General features: G+C 39.9%; 1 protein-coding gene across 6 annotated transcripts in view; it reads left to right on the top strand.

Annotated features, from left to right (window-relative positions):
• Positions 1–22,469, top strand: part of fubp3 (far upstream element (FUSE) binding protein 3) — a 94,115-nt gene extending 71,646 nt beyond the window's left edge. For 4 of the 6 annotated variants that reach the window (XM_073052783.1, XM_073052782.1, XM_073052780.1 and 1 more), the window contains 3 exons: positions 1,802–1,870; positions 17,361–17,500; positions 20,808–22,469. In XM_073052783.1, coding sequence (XP_072908884.1) covers positions 1,802–1,870; positions 17,361–17,500; positions 20,808–20,816 — 218 coding nt within the window. In that variant the 3' untranslated portion in view covers positions 20,817–22,469. The remainder of the gene's footprint in view (positions 1–1,801; positions 1,871–17,360; positions 17,501–20,807) is intronic. The other 2 variants (XM_073052785.1, XM_073052781.1) reach the window with 1 other exon arrangement.
• The last annotated feature ends 4,688 nt before the right edge of the window (positions 22,470–27,157 follow it).

The raw sequence follows: 27,157 nt of genomic DNA, 5'->3' as shown, positions 1-27,157 counted from the left end.
TCCCATTGCAGCCTTGACTGCGGAGTTCAGCCACCAAGTAGTATTACCTGCACTGAGCTTCAAGTTGTAAATGTTGCTTTTAAAAATACATTTTCACAGAAATGCTGAAGTAGGTATTTCTGTCAAGATCATTGTTTATTGATGTACTGTAGCATAACTAACATTAGCACCATTTAGCCATTATTAATGTACATATTTTTAAAGCGGCCCTTTTTTCTCAGCCTTGCACTAAATGTACCTTTGCTATTGTAAGAGGTTGTGCATTGTGTTGCCAGGTACAGGCTTTTCCTTGGTATGCTTTACTTGGTCTATAATAATAGCTAACCTTTTCAAATTAATGTTCTTCATTAAATGAAGGCTGTTTTTCAGACCTTGTACTAAAGCTTAGTGAAGCTATGAATATTTGTTGCTGGATTAGATTTCAAGGAAATGTAGCATTTTTATAGCAGCTTTAAATATCCCAAAGCCAATGAGTCATTTTAAGATGCATAGAGAAAATCTGTACAAAAATGTTTGTTACTAAGCTGTTTTGCTGAATCTTTCATTGCTGGTTAGTCTTACTTGTATATAGAATGTTCCATAACTGAGAGTGGAATTTGTAACTTCTACAAAACTTTGAAATAAGGTAATTTGAAACTCATTGCCTCAACACTCTTAACAGTTCAGGGAATTCCTTAGTGTCTTTTTTCTCTCACAACCCATTAGTTATATTCTGATCTGGAATGCTTTGTCACTTTTCTGATTGGTTATCTTCCAGTTGTATAACTTGAATGTTTTCCATTCGCCAACCTCAAAAGTATGGGCTGTTCCTTGCAATTCCAATTGGTTTGAAAGTCTGGAAATCGAAGTGAGGTTTCCACTGATCCTCCTGAGCTGTTAACTTCAAATTGCATTGAGTCTAGGCCTTCCTTTTTAACACCTCAAAACTGTAGCACTGTTCCTTCCCAGTTTTCTTTCATTAATTGCTATGTAGTGATATATTTTATGTATTTCAACATTTAGTTCTGCTAAAGGCTCATTGAAAGCAATACCAAATCTTGTGAGATTTGTCAAGAAAATCCGGTCTTCCTATAGATCTTAGTACGTGTCATGACTACAAGATGAAGCTGTTGATGCAATCAACTGGAATTTGGTCTGTTACCTTGGCAAATAAATGTTTTTCCTTGGAAAAGAGAATTACTGTTTCTCATTTTCATGCACTAACTGCCTTCGTCTCCACCCAACTCCCAAAGTATAGATAGCATAAATATAATTGCAGATGTACAGTTTAGTTATGGAGAGGAAAAAGGTCTGCTAAGATTGCTGGTCTTTTCTGATGTTCCTGTATAAATTATATTTTTTCACTCCTGGAAATGCTTGGGCTTGGCTCACTGCCTGTTTGAAAAGGCTAAAATCTATAAGGCCAAGTATTAAATTAAGAATTACCTGTGTGTGGAAATTATTAAAATAAGTTCAAAACCACATGGTAAAATGGAGCTGTCTAGGGTGATGCTTTGGGAGATTATATCCCAATGCCTAAATGCTTCTCCCAACCTTGACAATCAAATATCATCTAATCCTGTTTGGACTATACTCTGAATTGTATTTGAGCAAACTTGGTTGAAATTGAACCTTGTGTAGTTATTAGTAACACTTGCTAATTATACAGAGTAACAAAACACCTCTCTACTGTAAGTATCCTTGGTCTGAAGCTATTCAGAAAGCTGGGTCTCCTTTTTCTTTGCAAAAAAAATCCCTATTTTTTTCTGAAAAATGTCTTTTATCAATTTGTGAAATGTAATTTTTTTAAACCTGCCCACAGATCAGAATGGTGGCCAAACTGGTCAGATGGATTATTCCAAAGCCTGGGAAGATTACTACAAAATACTTGGTATGCACTTTTCTTGGACTGATATTCTATAATATTTTTGAGTTACCTTCTCAGAGTATTTGCACAAAGCAGCTACTGTGGAATAGAGAATTCCCTCCTTCCCCACCTCTTACTAACTCTTCCAACCCCACCTTTGTCTGTCCCTTCTTGCTTTAGTTGAGCTTGTACTTTTCTGGTTGAGTAAGCGGATGTCTTCCGTGCTGTTTCATAAGGAGTGATTTATGAATCCGTAACTGGTTATTGTGATTTGTTCACTGAATTCTATTGCTTGGAGGGTGGCAAAAGGTATTATACAGAAATTATCTCTGGTATGGTACATCAGTCAAACTGAGCCATACATGAGTGCAAGATATTCTAGTTGAGAGTCCAGGACTAATCCATAGGGCCTCTATTACAGAACTGCAGCTAGAAATAAATCAATTATGTGGGAGGGATGTGGATCCACCTTCTGTGCAGTATACTTTATTTACTGTGAACAGCTAATTCCAAAACCCTGCTGGATGCAAATTTATTCACAAAAGATTCTACAGATACTGGAAATCCAGAGCAAAACACACAATGCTGGAGGAATTCAGCAGGTCGGCCAGCATCTATGGACAGGAATAAATAGTTGATGTTTCAAGCCAAGAACCTTCATCAGGACTGCAAAGGAAGGGGGGTGGGGTGAGCCAGAAAAAGCAGGGGAAGAGGAGCACAAGCTGGCAGGTGATAGGTGAGACCACATGAGGGGGAAGGAGCGTGGAGATGAAGTGAGAAGCTCGGAGGTGATGGGTGAAAACGACTTATTCTTTTATTCCAACCAGGGAGCGACTGTATGTATAGGTTATTGAGCAGTGGCTTTTTATTTATCACGTGGCCAGAAAGTGACACAGGTACTGGCAGCATCATCACTTGCCACAAGATAAGACGAGGAAATTTTTTTCCAGAATTGCTTTGATGTCCAAAGGCTGACATACCTGTTCACAAGCTCGATACCTTGTGACTGGATGGAATTTATTGAAGTGGGTGGATTGGGGTGATTACTAGCTACCTTCTATGTTACTTCTTATAGCCAGTTTAGTATTGTCAGTAGAATGGAGTTGTGGTTCAGTTTGTGAAAGTAAGTTTTGCTCCATAGAATGCATTTGTAAAGTGCATATGACCTGTATTAGCTCTTTACAAAAGCTAAACAATTAGTAAGTTTTCCTTTCCCCCATACCTTTTTTAATAAATTCCATATTTTGCTTCCACCAAGCTTAAACTGTGCTCTGAGGCTTTGTTATAAAATTGTCAATCTCTCCCAACAATCCAACCTGCGAGTTGAAGGCCGTTACTTACTAGCGTGGCAAGCACTGGAAAGCTTTATCCAGATTTTTGCAGTCATATCTGTTTTCTGTTGTAATGAAAATTCCAGTCCGCTGCAGCAATTGAAGGTCTACTTTGCTGAATAAGTTTGCATTAATGATTAATACCTGATTACTGGAAATGTGTGCTTCAGCAGTAGTGTTTTTTCTGGCAAGTCTCATCAGATCTGGGTAGCTTGGAGCAGTAGACTGAAAATCTCTGTTGTCCCCTTCATAGATCATCAAATCATATGGTCAGCATTTGCTATCTGAAATGATTTCATGTAATTATGAATGTGAACATTTGAATGCATCTTGTTACTTTTAGGAAATTACAGGCTTAGTGGTTCCATCACTTGGCAAACATAATTTGTCAAAGGCTATGTGTTTTATGATGACTTGCTTTGTTCTCCATGCCTGAGAACTTAATTAAGGAGTGTCCATATGAGAGAGCCTCATCTAAGAATTTAGTTACCTCAATGAAACAATAATTTTACATTTCTACATCCTCTTTAATGCAAATATTGTTACACACACATTCATTGTTCTATATGTTAAATATCTGAGTTTTGTTTTGAAACAGAAAACTCATGGAGAAGCTTTTGTTGCCTCTAGCAGGTGGAACCTGTAGTTGGTCCTGACCTTCCTTTTGTAGGGTCTTGTCCTATGACTGTGGCCCTCAGATTTTTTTCCTTGTCCTTCTACAGCCTTTTATGTTTCGATGCTCCCTTCCCCCTCTTCTTTAATGCCATTTGTAGCTGGTGTGAGGGATAGAAGTCCTTCAGGGTCGAAACAGCACTACACTCTTCAAAAGATAGGGGAAAGGACTCTGAGCTATTAATGTGGAGGGCTTTATTGTGAATGCTACTGGGGTCCACGCCTGCTGGTGACTTGTGCCATCTTCTGGCTGCCGATATTGTCTGTTGCTTATTTAAGATTGTTTCGCTGTGTCCCAAGGCCAAATGCTAGTCACCTTGCTGGAAAGAATTATGTTTGTACCCACTACCTTTGTCCTTTTCTCTGTGAAATTGAGCGATGAACTTTGTGAAACAAGTTTGAATATATGATGTAACTGAACTGTTTTCAGGCATTTTCAACTCATTGCCCAGATTTTAAACATGCTCTGTAAAATTCAAAATGTTTTAAAATCGACTTGCATTTATCTCTAGCTTTATTAAATATTGTTTAAAATCGCATCTTCAGAATACGTAGAAAAACTTGCTATATTTGAGGTTGCCTGGTGGTTGTGAAAGCTGTTTCAGACCCTGCTATTTACTATTGTCTGCAAACTTGGCAAAACTGTCAGTTGTAATCTGTAAGCAATTCATCTGGGAATTGACAATTTTTGATCCTCGTCGCTGCTGAGACTAGCAACCAGCTACAGTTCCAACTCATCATTCTTACTCTGTAATCCCACCCATTGCACAGTCGAAACTAACTCTAGATTTTACAGTCTACATCTTGTTGCACTGCATTTTACCTTGTGAGGAGTGATCACCTCTGTTGTTAATTGCTATTTAAACAGTTGCGATCTGAGATGGTACCTGAGAGAGTGAGGAATTAAATTGTTACTGCAGGAGATCTATTCAATAGATGGAAGATTAAAATCATTCTCTTCTCATAGTGGTGCTTGCCATAGAAAATGTGTATAGAAACTTGTAATTCTGGCTTGTGTGAAACTCATCCCAAAACATTGGAGAGTATCTTAACTACACAATTGGTAATTGTTCTTCACACAATTTCATAAAGAACTACCAAGGGCATTTAAAGTGAGAGGCGTAGAACAATAGTATTGCTACAGTTTTAAGCTGCTAAGAGTAAAGCTATCTGATAATTCAGAAATATCCAAGTTACAATACCTTGCTCACTAATTAGCCTGGAATACAAGCCCAGGGATTTGGGGAGTGGGCCAGGTGAGCAGCTGGAGCTAGGATCTTGACTATGATCCAAGTGAGTGACCGGACCCTGGGTCAGGAGTACTTATGTGCTTCACAATCTGAAACACCATCTAAAACTTGTAATTTGAAATATCCTGCTCCCTTTAGACTCATCGGGTTCACTGGAATATTATAGTGCATAAAGTGAACTGGGTCTGTTGGTGTATTAATTGCCAGTATTCTGGCAAGGAGGAGGGGGACTTGTTTAGTACACCAAAAGCCCAAGGGTACCAAATAATTGGAGCTCTACTGTAGTAAACATGGATTAGTTTCATTTACTGAGTTGTATTTCAACAGAGTTTTTAACTAATTCTGATTCATGTGTTTATATTCCTGTGTTCAGAAATATGTTCTATACTTCCCTGTAGTTTTGTTTCCTGCAACTTGCAGTGGTAATCTGCCACCTGCCTTTCATTGCAAGTAAAAGTACTTTTATCCCCTTGGAAATGGGTGATTCAACAGTGTCATTCTGTGCATCATTTTGAAGCCATTTCATTGTATGGTTTTAAACAAGCTTGTGGGGTTTTGTGCTAGTCATTTCAAGAACCTATGTCTAAGCTTTGTACATAATTCACTAGTTGGTCAGAACAACCAGTGTTTTTATATAATCCCAAAGTGATTGTGAATACAGGGCAAGAAGGTACTTATCTGGACCAGAATGAGATGCACTGCATGCATCTTCCATCGCATATGCTGCATCAGAGTTCCCTGGATCAATGAACAGTGCATCATTTAATATTGCTGTATTTGGGTGAGAGAAAAAGCAACTCGAGTAGCAATTTACAGTACAAAGCTGTGAGGTACTCTTTATAACTGACCTTTTTTGTGTCCCTTGCTGGCTCACTTTTTCACAGAATGGAGAGAAGTATGTGGAACATGTGTTTTTCTGTGTTTGAAGGTGGGGCATGCAGATTAGAAGCCCACCTATGGTAAACGGTATTAGTGGATCATTGGAATCAGGATGAATAGTACAGTATTTTACTGTTGCACTCTACTCTCACTTCTCGTAATTGTTTAAGGGTAGTATGTTCCGTTACAATGGGAGCATTGTTGAATTGTGGCTGTTAGAACAGCTACTTGGCTGTTACGTTCATAAATGTAATCCCCATGAATCATCATGGGTTATGACCTCATTATCACCAGAACGCTTCATCTGTTGTCACACTGACACTTTACTGAATGGAAACATCTGGCATAAAATTATCTCCATGTTTTATTACCCTGAAAAGCTTATTACGTAGCCATTTCTGCCAAGTGGCTCAGATGTGTATCAAACAAGTTTCCAGTGTGGCAAACATCAATCAGTATCTCTTTAATGGGCAAGTGAAATTTTGTTCGATTTGTCCAGGATTCATTGCTAAATGGCCCAGCCAAACATTCTGAAATAATCTTCAAGTGCACTAGCCCTAGACGAGACCAGTTGGGATAGGTTGCTCGAAGTTGTTTGGTGCGGCAAACTGAAAAACAACAAACTAAAGTGATTAAGATGCAGCAAAAATAAGTTGAGGAAGAGGGTCCAGTTTAAGAGTAAGTGTATTAGAGAATCATCGTATTGATGCAAAAAAAAGTTCAAAGATCAGGATATAACCAGGTGAATGGTGTCCGAGGACTTGTATTTGAAACATTAAGTACTAAGTGCGTGTGCTTGATTCCTCAGTTATCCTCCTTACTTGCATCTTGTCCATCAACAGAAAAGACCAATCAGAAATGGTAGCACAGTACAGGTAGTCCCCGATTTACGAATGTCCGACTTACAGACAACTCGTACTTACGAACCGAGGAAGGAGAACGCTGTCCGCCATTTTAAGTCGTTGCCGTTGACACTGTGTTGAATGCTTAACTTTGTATTTGGCTTAAATTTTTCTTAGTAAGATTCACCCTGATCCCACCCCCCGTTCCGGTTGGCTGGTGGCGCAGTGAGATCAGTGTCGGGCTGGAGAATGGAGGTACCCAAGTTCGATCCAGAGAGAGACTGCTCCCGTGCCATGTTGATGTCGAGTTTAAAAACTCTCGTTTTTAAAAAAAACACACACTGCCACCTCCAGTTTAAATTCCCACGTGGAATATTGTGGATGATCAAATACCCAAACTCAGCACAGCCCCCACTTGTCCCATTTAGCCTGCTTCAATGCGGTGCTCCTTAGGACCCAGCGGACCTTGGGAGCCGCCGCCCGCAGCGTTTCTGTTCCATTGACTGGAAGCAATCGCGATTGAAAATAAAGTGGAAATAATAAAGCGTTTGGAAAGAGTTGAAATGCCATCAGTCATCGGAAAATTGTTAGGCTGCAGTCGGTCAGCGATCAGGACAATTTTAAAGGAGAATAATGGAGCATGTGAAAGGCCCTGCCCTGATGAAAGTTACAACTATTACTAAGCAACACAGTGGTTTAATTATTGGAATACATAAGTTTCTTAAGTGTTTTATATGCATAGAAAGGTAAAATATATACTAAGACAGATGTTTGACTAACTGACGCTAAATAATACTGGATGTACTTGTTCCGCCTTACGTACAAATTCGACTTAAAGACGGACTCAGGAACAGAACTCATACGTAACCTGGGGACTGCCTGTATATACAGGTAGGCAATAATAGCTCTGAGAATCCTTAACATTGACTCCTGACCTTTCATCTTGTCAGATTGAATACTGGCAGGAAAACTTCTGAATACCTTCTGCTCTTAGATGATGAATTGGTGCTGCTCCATGTTAAACAATGCTGGGGTGAAGTGCTGCACTGACACACATACTCTTCAGTGATTTCAATGCCCATTATTAGCTGACAGTGCCATCACTAACTGAGCTGGAGGAATCCCGAAGACTAAGGGTGTGCTAGGAGCAGCACCTGCTATACCAAAGAACAAGATTTACACGCACTTATACTTTTAGAAGGTTTTTAATTGGGTGCCGCACGGAATATGACACAAAATTAGAGGGCAAGTACACAGTATACATGTGTGCATTGAAGACTGGTTTATGGACGGGAAAAGGAGGAGGAATAAATAGGCCATTTTCACTTTAGGAACCTGTGATTGGTGGCATGCCGTAAGGATCTGTAGTTGGACATAACTTAAAACAAATGTGGAGGAGGGGATTAAGCATTATGTATCTGACTTTGTTGATGCAGGCAAGTTGGTAATACAGTATGAGCTGTGAGGAATGTGCAGAGAGATTTCAGGGATATTTGGATAAGTGAAAATGAAAGGACAGAGCAGATGGGATGTAATATAGACAAATGTGATGTTATAACAGTGCTGGAGTGTCTCGGTGGGCCAGACAGCATTGATGGAGGGGAACAGTCATTGGCTTGCATTGAGACCTTTCATCTGGATGGAGTTATCTCAACTGAGGTTATGCATTCTAGTAGAAAAATAGGCAGCTGATTAATTAGTATGTAAACTTAAGATGTTGATGTTCAGAGGGATGCAAATGCCCATGTCTGCATACAGCAAGACCTAGATTACATTGAGGTGTGGGTTGATAGGGGACAAATTAGATAAGTGACACAAAGATACTGGCAATAATCACTGACAAGAATAGTTTAAAGGCATGCCCTCAACATGCAACAGTATTGCTGTCATCCCCAACCATGAAGATGCTAGAGGTTTCATTTTGGACCAAATCAAGGGTTCCCAGCCTTTTGTATGGCAGGGACACTGCATTAACTGAGGGCTTCGTGGACCCCAGGTTGGGAACCACTGGTCTAGATGCATATGTGTGGCAATTACAGTAGCTGAGTGTCCTTTGGCAAAAGACTTGGTTACTACAGTCTTTTCAACAACTGCACGGCACAAGTCAGAAGCATGAACTTGGAATGCTGTCCACCTGAGTCCATTTTCAACAATGTTCAAGGAGCTTGACAGTGTTCAGCTGAAAGCTTGATTGGTAGCCCATCCACTACTAAGTGTTTACACCACCCACAATCCATCAGACACTGGTATGCTTATAACTGATGTGTACCATCTGCTAAAATCCACAGTAGTCACCTCCCTAGGCCATTCTATCTGTATGTTCGACACCCTTGATCTCAACCCAAAGTAGGATATATGCACCACCTGAAGGTTCACCTTCAAGCTGAGTGGCATTCTGACTTGGAATGTATTGCCACTCTGTCATAGCTGAACCTAAGTCCTTAACTGCTGGTCTATCAGTACCATGAAAAGGACTACAGTGGTTTTAAAAAGTGGCTCAAAAAAGGCCAATAAATGCTGACCTGCACCAAAGCACACATGAAAATTTTGAATTAGGAATGCTTTTATGTTTGATAAGTGTTTTCTCTCGCAGTTGTTGAGCTTTGGACTTGCTGATATGGGGATTGTATTCATTTTTTAACCAATGGGGAATGTTATTTTGTCTTGTGAGGTTGGGAGCTTGGGGGGGGGGGTGGTTTTGTGGTCTTTTCAGGGGAGGCGGGAAGGAGACGCCGAGGAAGGTGGGCGTGCGCTGCACTGCTCGGTCGACCACTGCGGGTGGTCCCAGGTGCGAAGACGTGGAGGTCGGAGGAAAGTGACGAGGGGTCGAATGGTTCGATGGTTGAGCTCCAACGATGTGCACTAAACTGACTGAACTTTGATAAGTTGGCGCCTTTTACTTTATTTTCTTTTCCTTCATATATACTGTATTGCATAGTACTCTTTTAGTTTTAGTAAAATCTTTAAAGTGTATTCCATAACGGTATTTCGTGTTAGTTTGATATTGTGTGTGTACGCGCGGCATAAACTTGATTCTCACAGCACCTGCGTGTACGGGAGGTGGGGTTGGTGAGTGGCTGGATCTCCTTTTCCCCTAGACATATACCAGCCTGTTGGGTAAGTGTTACATTTGTATAACTTTGAGGTGGTAAAATGTGTACTTGTGTCTCTGAACATTCAAACACATTTTTTAGGCCTTGTGGAGAGAGTGGGGAAACGATACATAACGTGATTAGTGTTATTTTACAGTGTTTGCCCATTGAGTCTGGATTACCAAACAATTAACTTTGCACAAAATGCAGCTATAGATTACTGGAAATTTTTAAATACAGAACTTAGGAAGTTTTTAGCTTATTCTTTGCATGCGATGTAGTGCAGCTAAAACACTGGGAGACCTGTTTCAGTTCCTGCTTTGTTCACATTTAAACCCTTGAAGAATAAGTACATATCTCTCAAGCAATGTGGGGTAAATCATCCTTGTATCACCTTGCATTTGGTTCCGAGTGATGGTTTTATGTTGTCTTATTGAGTAGCACTAACACTGTTCATTTACAGGATGTTGTAGAACATCTGAACTTATGAAGTACCAGATGCAAATATGGTACCAACGAAGTTTTCGAAATTGAAGTGTCCGAATCCTTTCTGCTATAATCTGAACTAGTCCTACAGAAGTGTATTTTCAGTGTGTATTAAAACTAAGGTCCTCTTTGTATGTTGCAGAAGCCCCCAGTAGATTAAAATTGAGTTTTCTTGTACTCTGCCTCAGCCTTCAGCAAGCACCACTCAGCCAAAAAAGTCATTCATCTTGCTTGTGCACTGCTGACAGTTTGTCAGTGATTGCACTTCAGAAATAATTGATTGGCTGTGAAACATATTGGGGAAACCCTGAGGGCATGAGACAATGAAAATAAAAAAAAACATGTCATGTATCTGAAATAAAAACAAATTGCTAGAAACACTCAGCAAACCGGGCAGCATCTGGAAAGAGCAGCCATTAATGCTGCTGGTCTAAGACCCTTCATCAGGGAGAAGTTTTGCATTTCTCAGCTCTTTAATGTGAAGTATTTATAATTACTGAGTGAAAGTATTCATTGAATACTGGAAAGAGCAATGTCCTGAATCGGACTCTGTATTTGGAAAAGATGTGGCAGCTGTCAGTCTGATCCTGCTGTTTTATCACTCCAATTTGCATCGGCATATTGAAGGCCAGCCCAATTCTAATGCAGGTTGAGGGGAGCAATTGTATGTGAATGTCCTCGAGTATTTTAATTCATTCACATTCCAAATTCCATCCCTGTAACATTCAATTTGAATCTTTCAGCCGAGCAAGGAAAACTCGATTTGCTAAATCCCAAGTATCGAATGTGTTCATGATCAGGTTAGTGCAACTTCGGAAGCTGGTCATCTCACATTTGTAAAGCTCATTTAGGAGAGGGTGATTGTTTGTATTGAGGTACTTTGTGTGTTAGTTAAATCAGAAATATAAATGCACCCAAAATATCAGCTTCAATTGGAATCATAGAGCAGAACAGCACAGAAACAAGCTCTTCAGCTCATCTCATCCTCCTGTCCCCAAATTTGAGTCTATGAAACATGGTGCACCTGCTGGATTGCTGAAGTCAGCTTGCATCTTTCTAATCTTACCCCAGTAGAGTCTGAGTCCATATCCTTTCCTTCTCAAAAACGGCATCTCTGTGATATTGTGGAACTTTACAAGCAGATTTATATGTAAGCTTCCACTCATTATAAACACTTTCACCTGTCAAGTGTTACCGTAAATCCATCCTTGCTGATGTACATTTAATGGCAATCCTTCCAGTAGATTTCGTAAATTTCCTTTTCATATCGACACTGACATTTTGTAGTCTCTATTTGTCATACTGTATCCTACCCTTCACAAATTTGTTCACTTCCAGCCTTATATATGATATGGAGAATTATATAAAAGGTGGTGTTCAGCTTAAGCTCCACATCTGGAGTTACTTCCCTAAATCTATTTGCATATTCGTCACCACTCCTCTGTGTCTTAAAATCCAGTTCTCCAACTATGTATTCAACAAATTCTTGCTGATTCTGATCACTCTTGTTATGCCACGGGATATTTTTCTACATTACAAGTATGGCATCTTAAAATCTTACCGCACCTGTAGTTGTGTAATCTGTGATCCAGGTAACTCATTTCATTTCTCCATAACCCTTTTGTTTTTGTGAAACGCCAATAGCTTCCGTGTGTTCCAGACTGAGATAATTGCTCTATTTCAAGATCATGGGACTTACTACCCTATTTAAATGATCTAATAGATTTTAAATCTCTACATAATGCACCTGGCATGTCATTTGAATTCACAAGTGTAGTCTCTTTAAAACCATTCTCAAGGATGTGGCATTAAGTGGTGGCATAATTTTTAGGTCCTGCATTCCTTAGAGCTGCCTTAGATTAACTTGCATGTGCTCTTAGCCAAGTGAACCAAAATGATCCAATATGTGTAAACCTAGCTCAGTTTAGTCACCATCAAAACAGTGCAAATGTCTGAAAGGTCAGTGTCTACACTTCCTCTTGAATATTATTCTTCCTTTGATTTTGGGGAAAAAAAGAAACAGCATTAATTGTAGGAAATACTTGTCTATCAAAGTTGATGTCAACCCATGGATATTTTTTAACATCCACATATGTAAGACATCTGCAGGGGAAAGAGGAAGAGGCAAAAATCTAATGAAATAAATTAGATAACTGCTACAGTATGAGTGTAGGATTGGAATTATATGCTAACTAAAATCTAATTGACAGTTCTAAATATCCTTGTTTCAGTGGTCTTACGGGCGTTGCTATCAGTCAAAGTTGTCATGTAGTGAGTAGGGATTTTATTTACTAGTGCTCAGTGATCATTACTGTAAATACTGAATGTTGCCAAATTTATGGTACATGTTAGAGTTAGTGGAAGGATGAACGTTATTACAAATCTGGGTCAGTCCCCCTCCCTGACAACAGCTCCTTCCTGAGTTAAAAATGCATACACACAAGAGTTTGCAAATGTCACTCTGTTCAAGAAGGGAAAGGGGCAGAAGAAATGAAAATATAGGCCCGTTAGTCTGACCTCAGTGGTTGGGAAGATATTGGAGTCAGTTGTTAGGATGTGGTTTCTAGGTACATGGAGGCACATGTTAAAATAGGCTGTAGTCAGCATGGTTTCCTCAAGGGAAATCTTGCCAGACAAAGCTGTTGGAATTCTTTGAAGAATTAACAAGCAGGAGAGACAAAGAAGAATCAGTTGATGTTGTGTACTTGTATTTTCAGAAGGGTGCCACACATGAGGCTGCTTAAGTTATGAGCCCATGGTATTACAGGAAAGATTCTAACATGGATAAAGCAGTAGCTGATTGGTAGCAGGCAAAGAGTGTAAATAAACAGAACCTTTTTTGATTGACTGCTGTTGACTACTGGTATTCCACAGGGGTCTGTGTTGGGACTGACTTTTTTTATATGTCAATGATGGATGATGGAATCATCCAATGATTTGGATAATGGCTTTGTTGCAAAGTTTTCAGATGATACGAAGATAGGTCTAAGGGCAGGTAATTTTGAGGAAGTGGGCTACAGAAGGACTTAGATTAGGAGAATGGGCAAAGAGGTAGCAGATGGAATAATGTTAGGAAGTATATGGTCATACACTGTGGTAGAACAAAGGGTTGACTATTTTCTAAATGGAGAGAAGATTTAAAAAACTGAGGTACAAAGGGACTTGGGAGTCCTCGTGCAGGATTCCCTAAAGATTAATTTGCAGGTAGAGTCTGTGGTGACAAAGGCAAATGAGATGTTAGCATTCATTCAAGAGGATTAGAATATAAAAACAAGCATGTAATGTTGAGACTTTATAAAGCACTGGTGAGACCTCACTTTGAGAGCAGGTTTGGGCCCATTATCTTTGAAAGGATGTGCTGAAACTGGAGAGGGTTCAAGAGAGGTTCACAAATGATTCCGGGATTGAAAGGCTTGTCATATGAAGAGCATCTGATGACTCTAAGCCTGAATTCAGAAGATTGAGTGGCGATCTCATTGAAACCTATGAGGCTGAGAGGAAAAATGGATCAGCCATGATGAAATGGCAGAGCAGGCTCAAAGGGCCAAGTGGCCAAATTCTGCTCATATCTTATGGTCTTGTGGTCTGTCCAGACTAGGTGGATGGGGATGGATTTGCTGGCTGTTGTATAGCTGAGAGCATCTCTGTGTGCCAAATTTTCTCCACTGAGCTACAACAATCGGGCTGGTTTGAACCAGACTCGCTCCCTCAAGAGTCAGTGAGGATGGCTGGTAGCCATTGTTTTTTTATATGTCTGCTTACTCTTCCCATCACAGCTGCCACCTGCTGATTTTATTTTCATTTACAACTTACCATGGTTCTGGTTACAAGCAATCTTCAGGAATGAAATCCTGTTATAACCTGGGGACTTCTGTATGTTATTGTTTGTATGTAACCTTACAAAAGACTGGAGCCATATGATTGAGGTCTTCCCCCAGATAACAGTACTTGCCCTTCAACCTATCTCTGTAGCTCTGAGAAGGACCTTTAACTGTTGGGAATCCTGTGCTTAGATTAGCAATTGCAAAATAGTTTTTCCAGTTTATGAAAGAAATTGTGACAGTAGTCTTCCTATTTTCACCAATGCTGCTACCTTTTGGGTTCACTTTGTCTTGAGCTCTGATAAAACCATTCAATTTTAAAGGGTATCTTCCAACAAGCCATTTTTGAGAATATTGTGTGCTGCATGTTTAGTGTGATCAAAACAATTTGGTCAACTGTCTGTTCTACATATATTAAATCAAGATGACCCCAAATGAGGATACAGAAGACTGTTTCTTTTTGTCTGGATGTACCGTAAATTGTTCAAGAATATAACTAATACATTTTCTTTGCACATCAAAGTAAGAATAAGTTTTACATTTTATTTGCAACAATATTGCAATCCTTTTAACTCGGAAGTTGACCCAAGAAAAAGTTAAATATCACTAAATGTTTAATTTAGCCACCAGTAAGTAATTTAATGTTGTAAATGCATTTGTTTTAAGACCAACTTGACAAATTTGCACATAATCAAATGCCAGTACTTGTGTTGCAGTTAAATTGTTGGAGTTGCTTTCCTTAAGAAAAATTTAGACTGAGAATCCCTCCCACTATTTGGAGGAAGCATGGGTGTAATACAAATTGGCTGCCATATTTTCTTGCACTGCAACCACTTTAAAAAAATACTGTTTCATGTCATGGGTTTGTGAAAGGGGTTTTCTAGTTTATCTAGTAGTGTCTAGAATAAATGGTAAATATTTAAAAAGAAAATCACAGGATACTCTGCAGATGCTGGAAATCCAGAGAATACAGAAAATGCTGGAGGAACTTGGCCAGTGAGGCAGCATCTATGGAGGGGAATAAGCAGACAGTGTTTCAGGCTGTTACCCTGCGTCAGGGCTAGAAAGGAAGGGGGAAAGGCCAAAGTGAGAAGGTGAGGGCAGGGGAAGGGAGTACAAGCTGGGATGTGATAGGGGAGGCAAAGTTGGGTGGGTGGGAGAAAGGGGTGGTGTGAGAAGCTAGGAGGTAATGGGTGGAAGAGGTGTAAAGGGCTGAAGGAATCTGATAGGAGAGGAGAGTGGACCAATGGAGAAGGGGCACCAGAGGGAGGTGAAGAGCAGATAAGAGGGGTAAAAGTGAAGCCAGAATAGGAATAAAACAACATTTGCGCCTTGTTTGATGTAGGAAGAATCTATTTAATCCTGTGCAACAATAGGGTAATGGTTATTTTGTATATTTCATGGTGTGGTTGACCCAAGTTGTCCTGCAGGATATTGGGGGAAAGGTTTTGGAAGCAGTACCCGAGGTATTTTGTTTCATTAAATGAAACACTTGCTTATCATGATTCTGCTGACTGAAGATGGTATTTGGTCACTGGTGGTGCATCTGCACCAGAGTGTGACACAGAGATTGTCTGTAGAACACTCTCCAAGATGTGTGCTGGTGATTTTTCTGTTCCTGCTTTCGTGCTTAGCCATGATTTCACAGAAACACTGTTCTCAATGGCATGCTAACTCCCTGGGAGTTCTGTTTTTAACAGCATCCAGTTGCCTGCAACCAGTGCTCTCTGGCTGTCGAAACAGGCTTCTGGGCCTTTATTTGAGTTCATCTTGATTTAGTGTACATTGAACAAACAGTTGGCAAAATTGCGTTGATCACGCTAAACATATGCAGCACACAGTATTCTTAATGACACTGAGGCTCACAGCAAAGATTCCAGAGAACTCAGGGTGCTGAGGCTTCACTTGTCGAGTGAGCTGACCCTGCTTGTCTAGAATTTCTATTCAGTCCAGCCCCCAAAACCATCAGTGGCAGATGGTAGTCACTTGGACTGTATTTCAGGAGCCTCTTTTATCCCATTCACATTGTGGATGAGCACTTGTTCGCTCGCTGTCTCTTTGCAACACCATGATGATCCATTTTGACATCTAGTGACAAGGTTGTTCCCCAGTGGAGGAGCTATCTGTGCAGAAGGCTGTTTTCACATTGGGAACAAGGTTGGAGAGTGGTGCATACAGTAGTGCCAAGCAACTTATTCATAACTGTGTTCATAGACTTTGAGGCTGTTCTTTTCTGATTTTTCTGCATCCTGGGGGAAGCAATTTTGCACATTGGTTTAACTAGACAGGCTGAGGGGTCTTTTCAAGTTTTTGGTTACACTTCAGACTTTGTTTGAGCTTTGAGTTGTTAAGTAGGAAGAGCAAGCTGATAATGAACTATGATGTGGCCTTTTACTGCTTCATGTAACCCAAAACCTGCCAGCCTGCCTTCCGATCGTGACGGGAGATCCTTCAGAGTATGCAATTTGCTGGCAAGCTTGAGGCCTCTGTGCTCAGTGTACATGTCTGAAGGCATCCTTAATGCTGAGCACAATATACTTCGAGTTCTTAATCATTAGTGAAATAAAATTACTTTGAAAAGTGTAAATGCCACCTTTGGAATGCTGGAGTAAACCAAAACACCTAAAGGAAACCCACACGATCACAGGGAGAAGATACAGACTCCTTAAGGACAACAGCGAGAATTGAATCCCGTCTTGCAGCTAACCTCTATGGTACTGTACCTCCCCATGCGGAAGTTTCTGGAAACAGTACCTGGGGTTATTTTGTATCATTGTTGAGGGAAATTGTAAGTCGTCATGATTGGAAGATAGTTACAGAACGTGAAATTGAAGACCAGCTAGCAAAAAGTCCAGCTTAATGGGGCAATTGGCTGATTTATATTCTAGTAGAAAGTTGCAGCATGCTAATTAGCGACAGCTTCTCTTTTCCTTCACTGGGTTATTTCTCACAGCACCTTTACCTACCTTCCTTTCTCCTGCAATAACCCTCCCCCTTTAGTTTCTATTCCACATTCCTAATACAAATATGATCTTTGCTTCATTGCTTCAGTTCATTGTAAATTATTTTCCACTTCCATTGTTAACATTTTGGTACTCTGACTACGTGTAATCATGCTGTTTTTGTTTTGCTTTTTATCAGCTCAGGCGACAGGAACTGCTCCAGGGACTCCACAGCAGAGTTCACAACCAGATTATAGTGCAGCCTGGGCAGAGTATTACCGACAGCAAGCGGCGTACTATGGACAGGCCACACAACAAGGGCAGGCCCCTGGTCATCAGGTATGCATTGGTGCTGATCGCCATCGCTCCCTTTGCAGTCTGCTCTGAGTACTGCCAGCTGCCACTTGCCCTCTCGAGTCCTTAATCCTGGCTGGGTCACCAAAAGGTGGTCCAAAGTGCACTTCTTGCCTGGGGGAAGGGGCAGTCTGAGACAACTCTTCAATACTTGACCCTTGAGCATCATTTTCAGAGCAAGCTGGCTTTCCATATTCTTGCATTGGTTGTTTATGCTGATGTTAAGTTGGAGGCACCAATTTAACTCTGTGTAGATATTAGCTTTTTTTTGTTAAAGTAAAACTATTTTTGAAAGCTTTGAATTTAAGCCTCCATCTGATTGTCTGATGAGGCATACACACACGCCTAGGCCACTAATATCTTCTCCTAAAACTATGTGCTTCTGTTTTCTCTATGATGCTATTAAAACCCATCTGAGATTTTGGTAATGTGTTTGGCTAATGTCATTCTGCTTAAACATCTAAGCATTGACATGCTTCACAGGAGTTTTAAGTATGTATTATAGGAATGGTCCATTCTGTCCATTAAAATTTTCTTCCACATGAGCTTCTAATTATATAAGAATCACAAAAGTATTCCATTTCCCTTTTATATATTAGATTTCTAAATCAATATATAGATGTACCAACTAGGGAGGATGCAATATTAGATCTCCAATTAGGAAATGAGTTAGGGCAGGTGACGGAAGTGTGTGTAGGGGAGCACTTTGGTTCCAGTGATCATAACACCATTAGTTTCAACTTGATCATGGATAAAGATAGACCTGGTCCTCGGGTTGAAGTTCTAAACTGGAAAAAGCCCAAATTTGAAGAAATGAGAAAGGATCTAAAAAGCGTAGATTGGAACAGGTTGTTCTCTGGCAAGGATGTGATTAGTAAGTGGGAGGCCTTCAAAAGGAGAAATTTTGAGAGTGCAGAGTTTGTATGTTCCTGTCAGTGTTAAAGGCAAAATGAATCAGAATAAGGAACTTAGGTTCTCGAGGGATATTGGAACTCTGATAAAGAAGAAGAGAGAGATGTATAACATGTATAGGCAACAGGGAGGAAATAAGATGCTTGAGGAGTATAAAAAGAGTAAGAAAATACTTAAGAAAGAAGTCAGGAGGGCTATTTTGGCAGTCAGGGTGAAGGATAATCCTAAGAGCTTCTACAGGTATGTTAAGAGCAAAAGGATAGTAAGGGATAAAATTGGTCCTTTTGAAGATCAGAGTGGTTGGCCATGTATGGAACCAAAAGAAATGGGAGAGATATTAAATGGGTTTTTTGCATCTGTATTTACTAAGGAAACTGGAATGGAGTCTATGGAAACAAGGCAAACAAGTAGGGAGGTCATGGAACTTATACAGATTAAAGAGGAGGAGGTGCTTGCTGTCTTGTGGCAAATCAGAGTAGATAAATCCCCAGGACCTGACAGAGCATTCCCTCAGACTTTGAAGGAAACTAATGTTGAAATTGCGGGGGCCCTGGTAGAAATATTTAAAATGTCGATATCCACGGGGCAGGTGCCGGAGGATTGGAGGACAGCTCATGTAGTTCAGTTGTTTAAAGAAGGCTCAAAAAGTAAGCCGGGAAATTATAGGCCGGTAAGTTTGACATCGGTAGTAGGTAAATTATTGGAAGGAATACTAAGAGATAAGATCTACAAGTATTTGGATAGACAGGGACTTATTAGAAAGTCAGCATGGCTTTGTGCGTGGTAGGTCATGTATAACCAATCTATTAGAGTTTTTCGAGGAAGTTACCAGGAAAGTGGATGAAGGGAAGGCAGTGGATGTTGTATACATGGACTTCAGTAAGGCCTTTGACAAGGTCCAGAATGGGAGGTTAGTTAGGAAGATTCATTTGCTAGGTATACATGGAGAGGTAGTAAATTGGATTAGACATTGGCTCAATGAAAGAAGCCAGAGAGTGGTAGTGGAGGATTGCTTCTCTGAGTGGAGGCCTGTGACTAGTGGTGTGCCACAGGGATCAGTGCTGGGTCCATTGTTATTTGTCATCTATATCAATGATCTGGATGATGATGTGACAAATTGGATCAGCAAATTGCTGATGATACAAAGATTGGAGGTGTAATGGACAGTGAGGAAGGTTTTCAAAGCTTGCAGAGGGATTTGGACCAGTTGGAGGAATGGGCTGAAAAATGGCAGATGGAGTTTAATGTGGACAAGTGTGAGGTATTGCACTTCAGAAGGTCAAACCAAGGTAGAACATACGAGGTAAATGGTAGGACACTGAGGAGTGCAGTAGAACAGAGGGATCTGGGAGTACAGATACATAATTCCCTAAAAGTGGCGTCACAAGTAGATAGGGTTGTAAAGAGAGCTTTTGGTACATTGGCCTTTATAAATCAAAAGTATTGACTATAAGAGTTGGAATGTAATGGTGAGGTTGTATAAGACATTGGTGAGACAGAATTTGGAGTATTGTGTGCAGTTTTGGTCACCTGATTACAGGAAGGATATTAATAAGGTTGAAAGAGTGCAGAGAAGGTTTACAAGGATGTTGCTGGGACTTGAGAAACTGAGTTACAGAGAAAGGTTGAATAGGTTAGGACTTTATTCCCTGGAGCGTAAGAGAATGAGGGGTGATTTGATAGAGGTGAATAAAATTATGATGGGTATAGATAGAGTGAATGCAAGCAGGCTTTTTCCACTGAGGCTAGGGGAGAAAAAAACCAGAGGTCATGGGTTAAGGGTGAAGGGGGAAAAGTTTAAAGGGAACATTAGGGGAGGCTTCTTCATGCAGAGAGTGGTGGGAGTGTGGAATGAGCTGCCAGATGAAGTTGTAAATGCGGGCTCACTTTTGACATTTAAGAGAAACCTGGACAGGTACATGGATGAGAGGTGTATGGAGGGATATGGGCCAGGTGCAGGTCAGTGGGACTAGGCAGAAAAATGGTTCGGCACTGCCAAGAAGGGCCAAAAGGCCTGTTTCTGTGCTGTAATGTTCTATGGTTCTATGCCTTGGCCATTCTCTGGAATTTTCACTTGAATTCCTTGTTGGTTTGTTATTGACTGCAGAATCACTACAGTTTAATCTTTGCAAAAGGTAAATAAAAGCAGCCTGCTCCTGATCAGTATTTTATACTGGGGGATATGTTTCATGGGTGGAGCTTTTATTAGAATAGATTGTGATATCTCTGTTACTCTGGGTAGGAAATCAAAGAGCATTTCATGAACCGATAATAGTGAATGCTTTGAAGAAATGTGGGTATCATTTGATGTCTTCACAATACTTGTTGCACACTGCCCTGGGCAATCACAATATTAACTTTCATTGTCTTTCTGTTGCAGGATCAATAATTTGACGTCCTTGTGAAGAGATTTGAATCATTATGGATGTGGAGCCTTTTATAATAAAGGGTTAAAAAGGATTTATGACGCCTTGAAGAAAATCTTATACTTTTGTTTCTGAACACTAGAGGAAAAAATACTTATTACGATAACTTTCTAGATTTACCATTAATGGAGTAATAGTGAAGTCGAGGGGTGCAGATGTTATGGATTGATCGCTCGGGGAACCTTAAACCCATACCAGATTTGGACAGGCTAAAATGCAAATGGCTACTTGTTCTGTTTTTAATTTTTTAAATTACTCCCCTACATTAACTACACTACAAGATAAGTTTTAAAAGTATAATTGTAGTGTGGGTGTGGGGCTCAAAGGTCGTGCATTGTTGAAATATATACATCCCTATGATAGATGGGTAGGAGTACTGGTGCTGGTACTGCATTTCCTGATACTCAGTGACAGCAAAGCAATGAGTCACAGGTTATCGGTCTAGAGTTTTGTACAGTATTGACCGAATGGTACTAACGACCACAGTATATATATATAATATATATTATATATATATTTATAATATGTCTCACTTTTGTGAAACTGTGCCTCCATCCCTATGTGACTGGGCACTAAATGCAAAACTGTGTTGGACTGGTAAATTTTTGTACTGGTCCATTAATTCTATTATGTGGGGAAGGAGGAGAAACGAAGAAAAAGGAAGTTAGCACAAATACTTCTTTTTATAAGGAGTTAAAATGAGAACTGTGAATAATAATTTAATGCTTTTTTCCAAAATACATGTTTTACGTAGGTGACTGTTGGCAAAGATGAGATTTTAAAAAATGTTATATAAAAAAAAACAAGAAAAAAAACAAATTTAGGCACATTTTGTAATTGATAAATGAAACTGAACAGCAGCAGGATGCACATCTGTACGTGGATGTAAGGGAAGAACACTGCCACTCACATTTTAGCCTGCCTTCCACCCCGTTTCCCTCCCCCCCACTTCAAAAGAACATCCTGGCCTGAAAGGGGCCCCCCCAATGAGTTAAAGACTTGATCTTATTCTTTGATTTGTGCTGCAATTAGATTGCGCCTGTCTGTATAATTGCCTGAAAAGATAAATAAATGGAACTACAGGTTTTATTTTTTAGTATGAATAAAAACCAAAAATGGTTGGTTGTGTTTGGTATACACCTCTCAGATATGGACTCGACAAAGTCTCCACGAGCCATGCTAATGACTATTTTTTAATTCTTATTCTTAAGTGGTGTGATCTAATATGTATGATTATGTTTAGCAAGTGAATGAATTCTAGTATTAATTACGTATGTGAAACAAAAATTACATTGATTAAAAAGGGATGGTTATTAAGTTGAAGCTGTTTAACTTGTAGTATTTGCCTTTGTACAGTTAACAGTGTAGATAACCAGGAACTCCAGTTCTGTTTTTAATGATCTGAAGTTTACTGGACATTCCGTTTAAATTGTACTGATTTTTTTCTATTAATGCTTGAGATATCTAACTTTGGGAAGTGCAACAGGTTTAAAAAAAAAAAGAACAGCTCTGTGCAGCATGTTAAAGAGATGTATCCCTTTTATTTTACTGACACGTGCATTTTACACTCTATAATAAAATGTCCACAACATTTCTTTGTGGGAAATTTGGCCTGACTTTGGTTTTGCTTAATTAATTTTCTGGTGGATGCCAAAAACCCCCTCTGATAAATGGCATGATCCCTTCCTTTGCAGAAATCTGTCAGATGCTACAGTCATGCTAAAAAGCTTGTGAACCCTGTAGAATTTTCTCTATTTCTGTATAAATATGACTTAAAATGTGATCAGATCTTCATGCAAGTCCTAAAACTAGATAACGAGAACCCATTAAATAAATAATAGGAAAAAACATTATACTTGTTCATGCATTTGTTGGAAAAAGTATGTGAACCTTTGCTTTCAGTAATGGTATGACCCCCCCCCCCTGTACAGCAATAACTTCAACCAAACGTTCTGGTAACTGTTGATCTGTCCTGCACATCAGCTTGTAGGAATTTTATGCATTCCTCACAAAACTGCTTCAACTCTGGGACGTTTGTGGGCTTCCTTGCATGCTTCAAGTCCTTCCACAACATTTCTATAGGATTAAGGTCAGGACTTTGACTCGGCCATTCCAAAACACTAATTTTCTTTTTAAATCATTCTGTTGATTTACTCTTGTGTTTCAGATCATTGTCTTGTTGTATTATCCAACTTCTATTAAGCTTCAGGTGACAGATACCTATCCTGACATTCTCCTGTGAAATGTATTGATACAATTTTTGAATTCATTGTTCCCTCAATGATTGCAAGCTGTCCAGGCCCTGAGGCAGCAAAGCAGCCCCAAATCATGATGCTTCTTCCACCATGCTTCATAATTGGGATGAGGTGTTGGTGTGCGGTGCCCTTTTTCCTCCCAAGCATAGCAATGTGCATTTCTGCCAAAAATTTCAATTTGTCTCATCCGTACACAGAACATTGTCCCAGAAATGTTGTAGAACATCCAGGTGGTCTTTTGCAAACTTAAAATGTGAAACAGTGTTTTTTTTTTTGGGGGGGGGGGGGAGTAGCAGTGGTTTCCTCTCTGGTGTCCTTCCATGAACACCATTCTTGTTCAGTGTTTTTCTTACAGAGGACACATGAACAGAGACTTTAGCAAGTTCTAAGGATTTCTGCAGGTTTTTGCTGTTAGCCTGGGTTCTTTTTTTGGTAATTTGTTTTTTTATTGAAATTCATCAAACATTTCTGTAAGATGTATTTCAGATATTGTACATATATATCATAATCATATGTGCCACAAATCTCCACATAATATTTATCTGAGGTATACACTTATAGAAAAGAGAGGAAAGAAGAACAAGTGAAAGGACCCTGGGTTCTTATTAACCTCCTTCAGCAGTGCAGGTTGTACTCTTGGTGTTATCTTTGCAAATTGCCCACTCTTGGGCAGAGTAGCAACAGTACTAAGTTTCCTCCATCTGTAGACCATTTCTCTTTGCACTGATGAACACTCAGGTCTTTAGAAATGCTTTTGTGGCCTTTTTCAGCTTCATGCATCTCTACAATTGTTCTAAGGTCCTCTTAAAGTTGTTTTGATGGAGGCATGGTGCACATAAACAGATCTTTCTTGAAGAGCCTGACTTTTTTTTTGTCACCCCTACAACGCACACCTCCAATCTCATCTCATTGATAGGAACAGCTGACTCCAAATAGCTTTTGCAGAAGGCATTACATCAGAGGTTCACATACTTTTTCCAGCAAATACATATAATGCTAGATAATTTTTCTCAACAAATAAATGAACATATATAATATTTTGCTGCTTATTTAATTGGGAGGAGTTGTGTGAAGATCTGATCACATTTTAGGTTATAATTATGTAGAAATAGAGAAAATTCTACAGGGTTCACAAACATTTTAGCACCACTGTAAGTTGGAGAGCCCCCTGAGAAGGAATGCTTTAAAAACTTGAATGTTCTCAACTAGTGTCTTCCAGAAAGATGCATAGTTTGACTTTTGATCTAGTCCCAGTTGAGTTGCTTGGCTCTTCACACTGTTGCAAGTCCATAAGTAAATGATTATTTCAAAATTGTGGGAAGGGTCAGTATGCAGCTGTGGTGGAGGGGAAGGGATCTAGTGGGGCAGGAGATGGTGTGAGCAGGCAAAGCATAGGCGGGGAAAGAGTTGGACTGTATTTAGAGTTGAGCATAAATTTGCATGAGTAATGCAATAGCACAGCTTCAACAATTGAGCTCAAAAGTCAAAGTTATGTGGCCACTTTATAAAACTTTAGTTAGACCACATCTGGATTGTTGCATGCAGTTCTGGTCAACCCTTCATAGGAAGGAAGTTAAGGAGAGGTTTACCAGGATGCTGCCTGGATTAGAGTGCACATGCTATAACAAGAGGCTGGACAAACTTAGGTTGTTTTCTCTGGAATGGCAGAGGTTGAGGGGGATCTGATAGAGATCTACAAGCTTGAGAAGCATAGATGGAATAGGCAATATCTTTTTCCCCATGGTCAAAATGTCAAATATTAGAGGGCTTGCATTGAAGGTGAGAGGAGATGTGAGTGCAAGTTTAGATAGGCACATGAATGTAAGGAAAATGGAAGGATATGGTCATTATGTAGGCATAAGGGATTAGTTCCAGTTGGCAATTTGATTATTAATTAATTTGGTTCAGCACAACATTGTGGGCTGAAGGGCCTGCTCCTGTGCTGTACTGTGTTCTAGTATTTATTCCAATGTTACAGTATTTCTTGAGCAATAGCCTCTGCAAAATATTGCAATATTGGTGGAAACTGCTGGATATTGAGGATTAATTACACAAGTTTGTTTATTTCTAGTTATCAGAATGTCTCTTGGTTATTTAAACAGCAGTTGATAGTGAGTAATCTCAATGGGGATATGATATTGAAGATATTCCCTAAAATCAGCATTTATGTATTTCAAATCTTCAAAACTTGAATTCTCACTTTGCCCTTGTTAGAATGTTTTTCCATCTGAGCATAGTCCACACACACTGTCGTTTCCTTACGAGGAGCACAACTGTGATCCAACACATGTTATGCTCTATTTGAATTTTCAAAGCCAAGTGTCAGCCTACTACAGTTTGGTGTTCGATAGTGAAAAATCTCATTTATTAATCTAATTTATTTCTTGGATGTGATGCCAGCTAGAGGGGAGATTCCAAGGCAGTTGTGTCTCAGTGGAGGTGGATTCTTCCCAGTCCCAATCTGAAGCAGCAGCAATATGCTGCAATATTTTTCTGGACATCTGATGGACTTAATTATGCAGAAACCCACCCTAAAAGTGCAATTTTGTCAGTAATGAGAAAAGGAATACTTGTATTTATATATTTAAGGGAGTGGAACAGTCAAATTGTACACAGGAACCTGAGAATGACCTCTTTAGTGAGGAGGGATGAGATGGGGATGTTTCAATGAAATCTGTCCAGTTGAATGTGTGTTGCACGTAGTTTATGTAAGTAGATGTGTGCAGTGTTATTGGAGAGAAGGGAACTGGCCTAGTGATTTTATCTCCACTCCAAGAGGTAACTGAAGTGGCAGTGATGGGAGCTAGCTGTAGGGAAGTTTTTTTTAATGTGTATAAACTACACAAAAGTTCAGTAGCTGAAATGATGACCCAAGTGTTGCTGACCCACACAGAGCAGTAAAAATAAACTCACTTACCTTCAAAATGGGATGGTCTAACGGGAAAGCCTGAAACGGGCTAGGCTGCTCACTTCTAATTGCTATCAGTGACTTATCTTGAATCTTGTTTATGATGGAGATTGTCCATGATGTCTGTAAGTACCCAGCCAACAGTGGTTCTTGGGGAAAGTCTGGGGAGATTTTTAGAACCACTTGTTTACAGCACTTTCAGGGAACAAGGGAAGATATGGGATTACTGTGATTTTTTTGCTGTCATTGGTAGGTAATAAATCACCAGTGACTCCTCCAGAAACCACTTATTTATAAGAGTAAGATGCTTGGATTACTTGCATTGTTTAGTTATTTCCCCTAGTGGAGTTGTGGGATGCCGTGGAATTCTTGGCTGGAACTGGATATTTGAATTTAAGTCAATTCTGGGTATTTGTTTACAGGAATGAACTACTCTCCAAGGAAGCACTGAGTTATTTTCCATTTAGATTTTGCTTTGTGACAAGATGAAAACTCTTGGTTGCCTTGTGGAAGAACTGATATCGTGCCATTGGTGTCCTTTGGATAAACGGCCGCACTTAATAATCCACTTGTAATTTCTTCCTTGAAGCCTAGGCAATGAGTGTAATAATTGTACTGACTGGTGATCCGATTATCCAGGGGACTCTTATCAGAAGGAAATCCCATTGTAACATGAAAGAGATGCTTATCTCTTTTTGATTGGATATGTCTTGAGACATGGTTAGTGGCCGGGTGCAGGTGGCAGGCAGCCTGCCTCTCCTTTTCTCTGTGCTGTCAGCCAGGGTCATAGTCCTGGCGCCTCCAACCTGTACTTACTGCAGGATTACTTGTGTCCATTCAATTGTTACTTAAAATCAGCTGGTTGAGGTGATATTGCACCAGTTTGGGGGCTGTCTGCTGTGCTGTCTTGCTCTACGGTCAGGCACAGAAGGGATTTTCTCAGCATGTTTTAATAAAATAAAAAGCAATTTTATAACTCTCCTTGCAACCCCCTACCTCACATCTAACCTCTTCCCTCCGTCGTTTTCATTTTACTTCCTTTCCAGGTTATGTACTGTTGTCAGTCTTGTACTTGGTGGCACTGATTTATGTGTGAGCATCAGCAGCCTGGGACATCGCAATAGGACCCAGAACCGTCCTC

Source organism: Hemitrygon akajei, chromosome 7 (genome assembly GCF_048418815.1).
Source record: "Hemitrygon akajei chromosome 7, sHemAka1.3, whole genome shotgun sequence".
Lineage (NCBI taxonomy): Eukaryota > Metazoa > Chordata > Chondrichthyes > Myliobatiformes > Dasyatidae > Hemitrygon > Hemitrygon akajei.
This window is presented reverse-complemented; position numbering and strand designations above follow the sequence as displayed.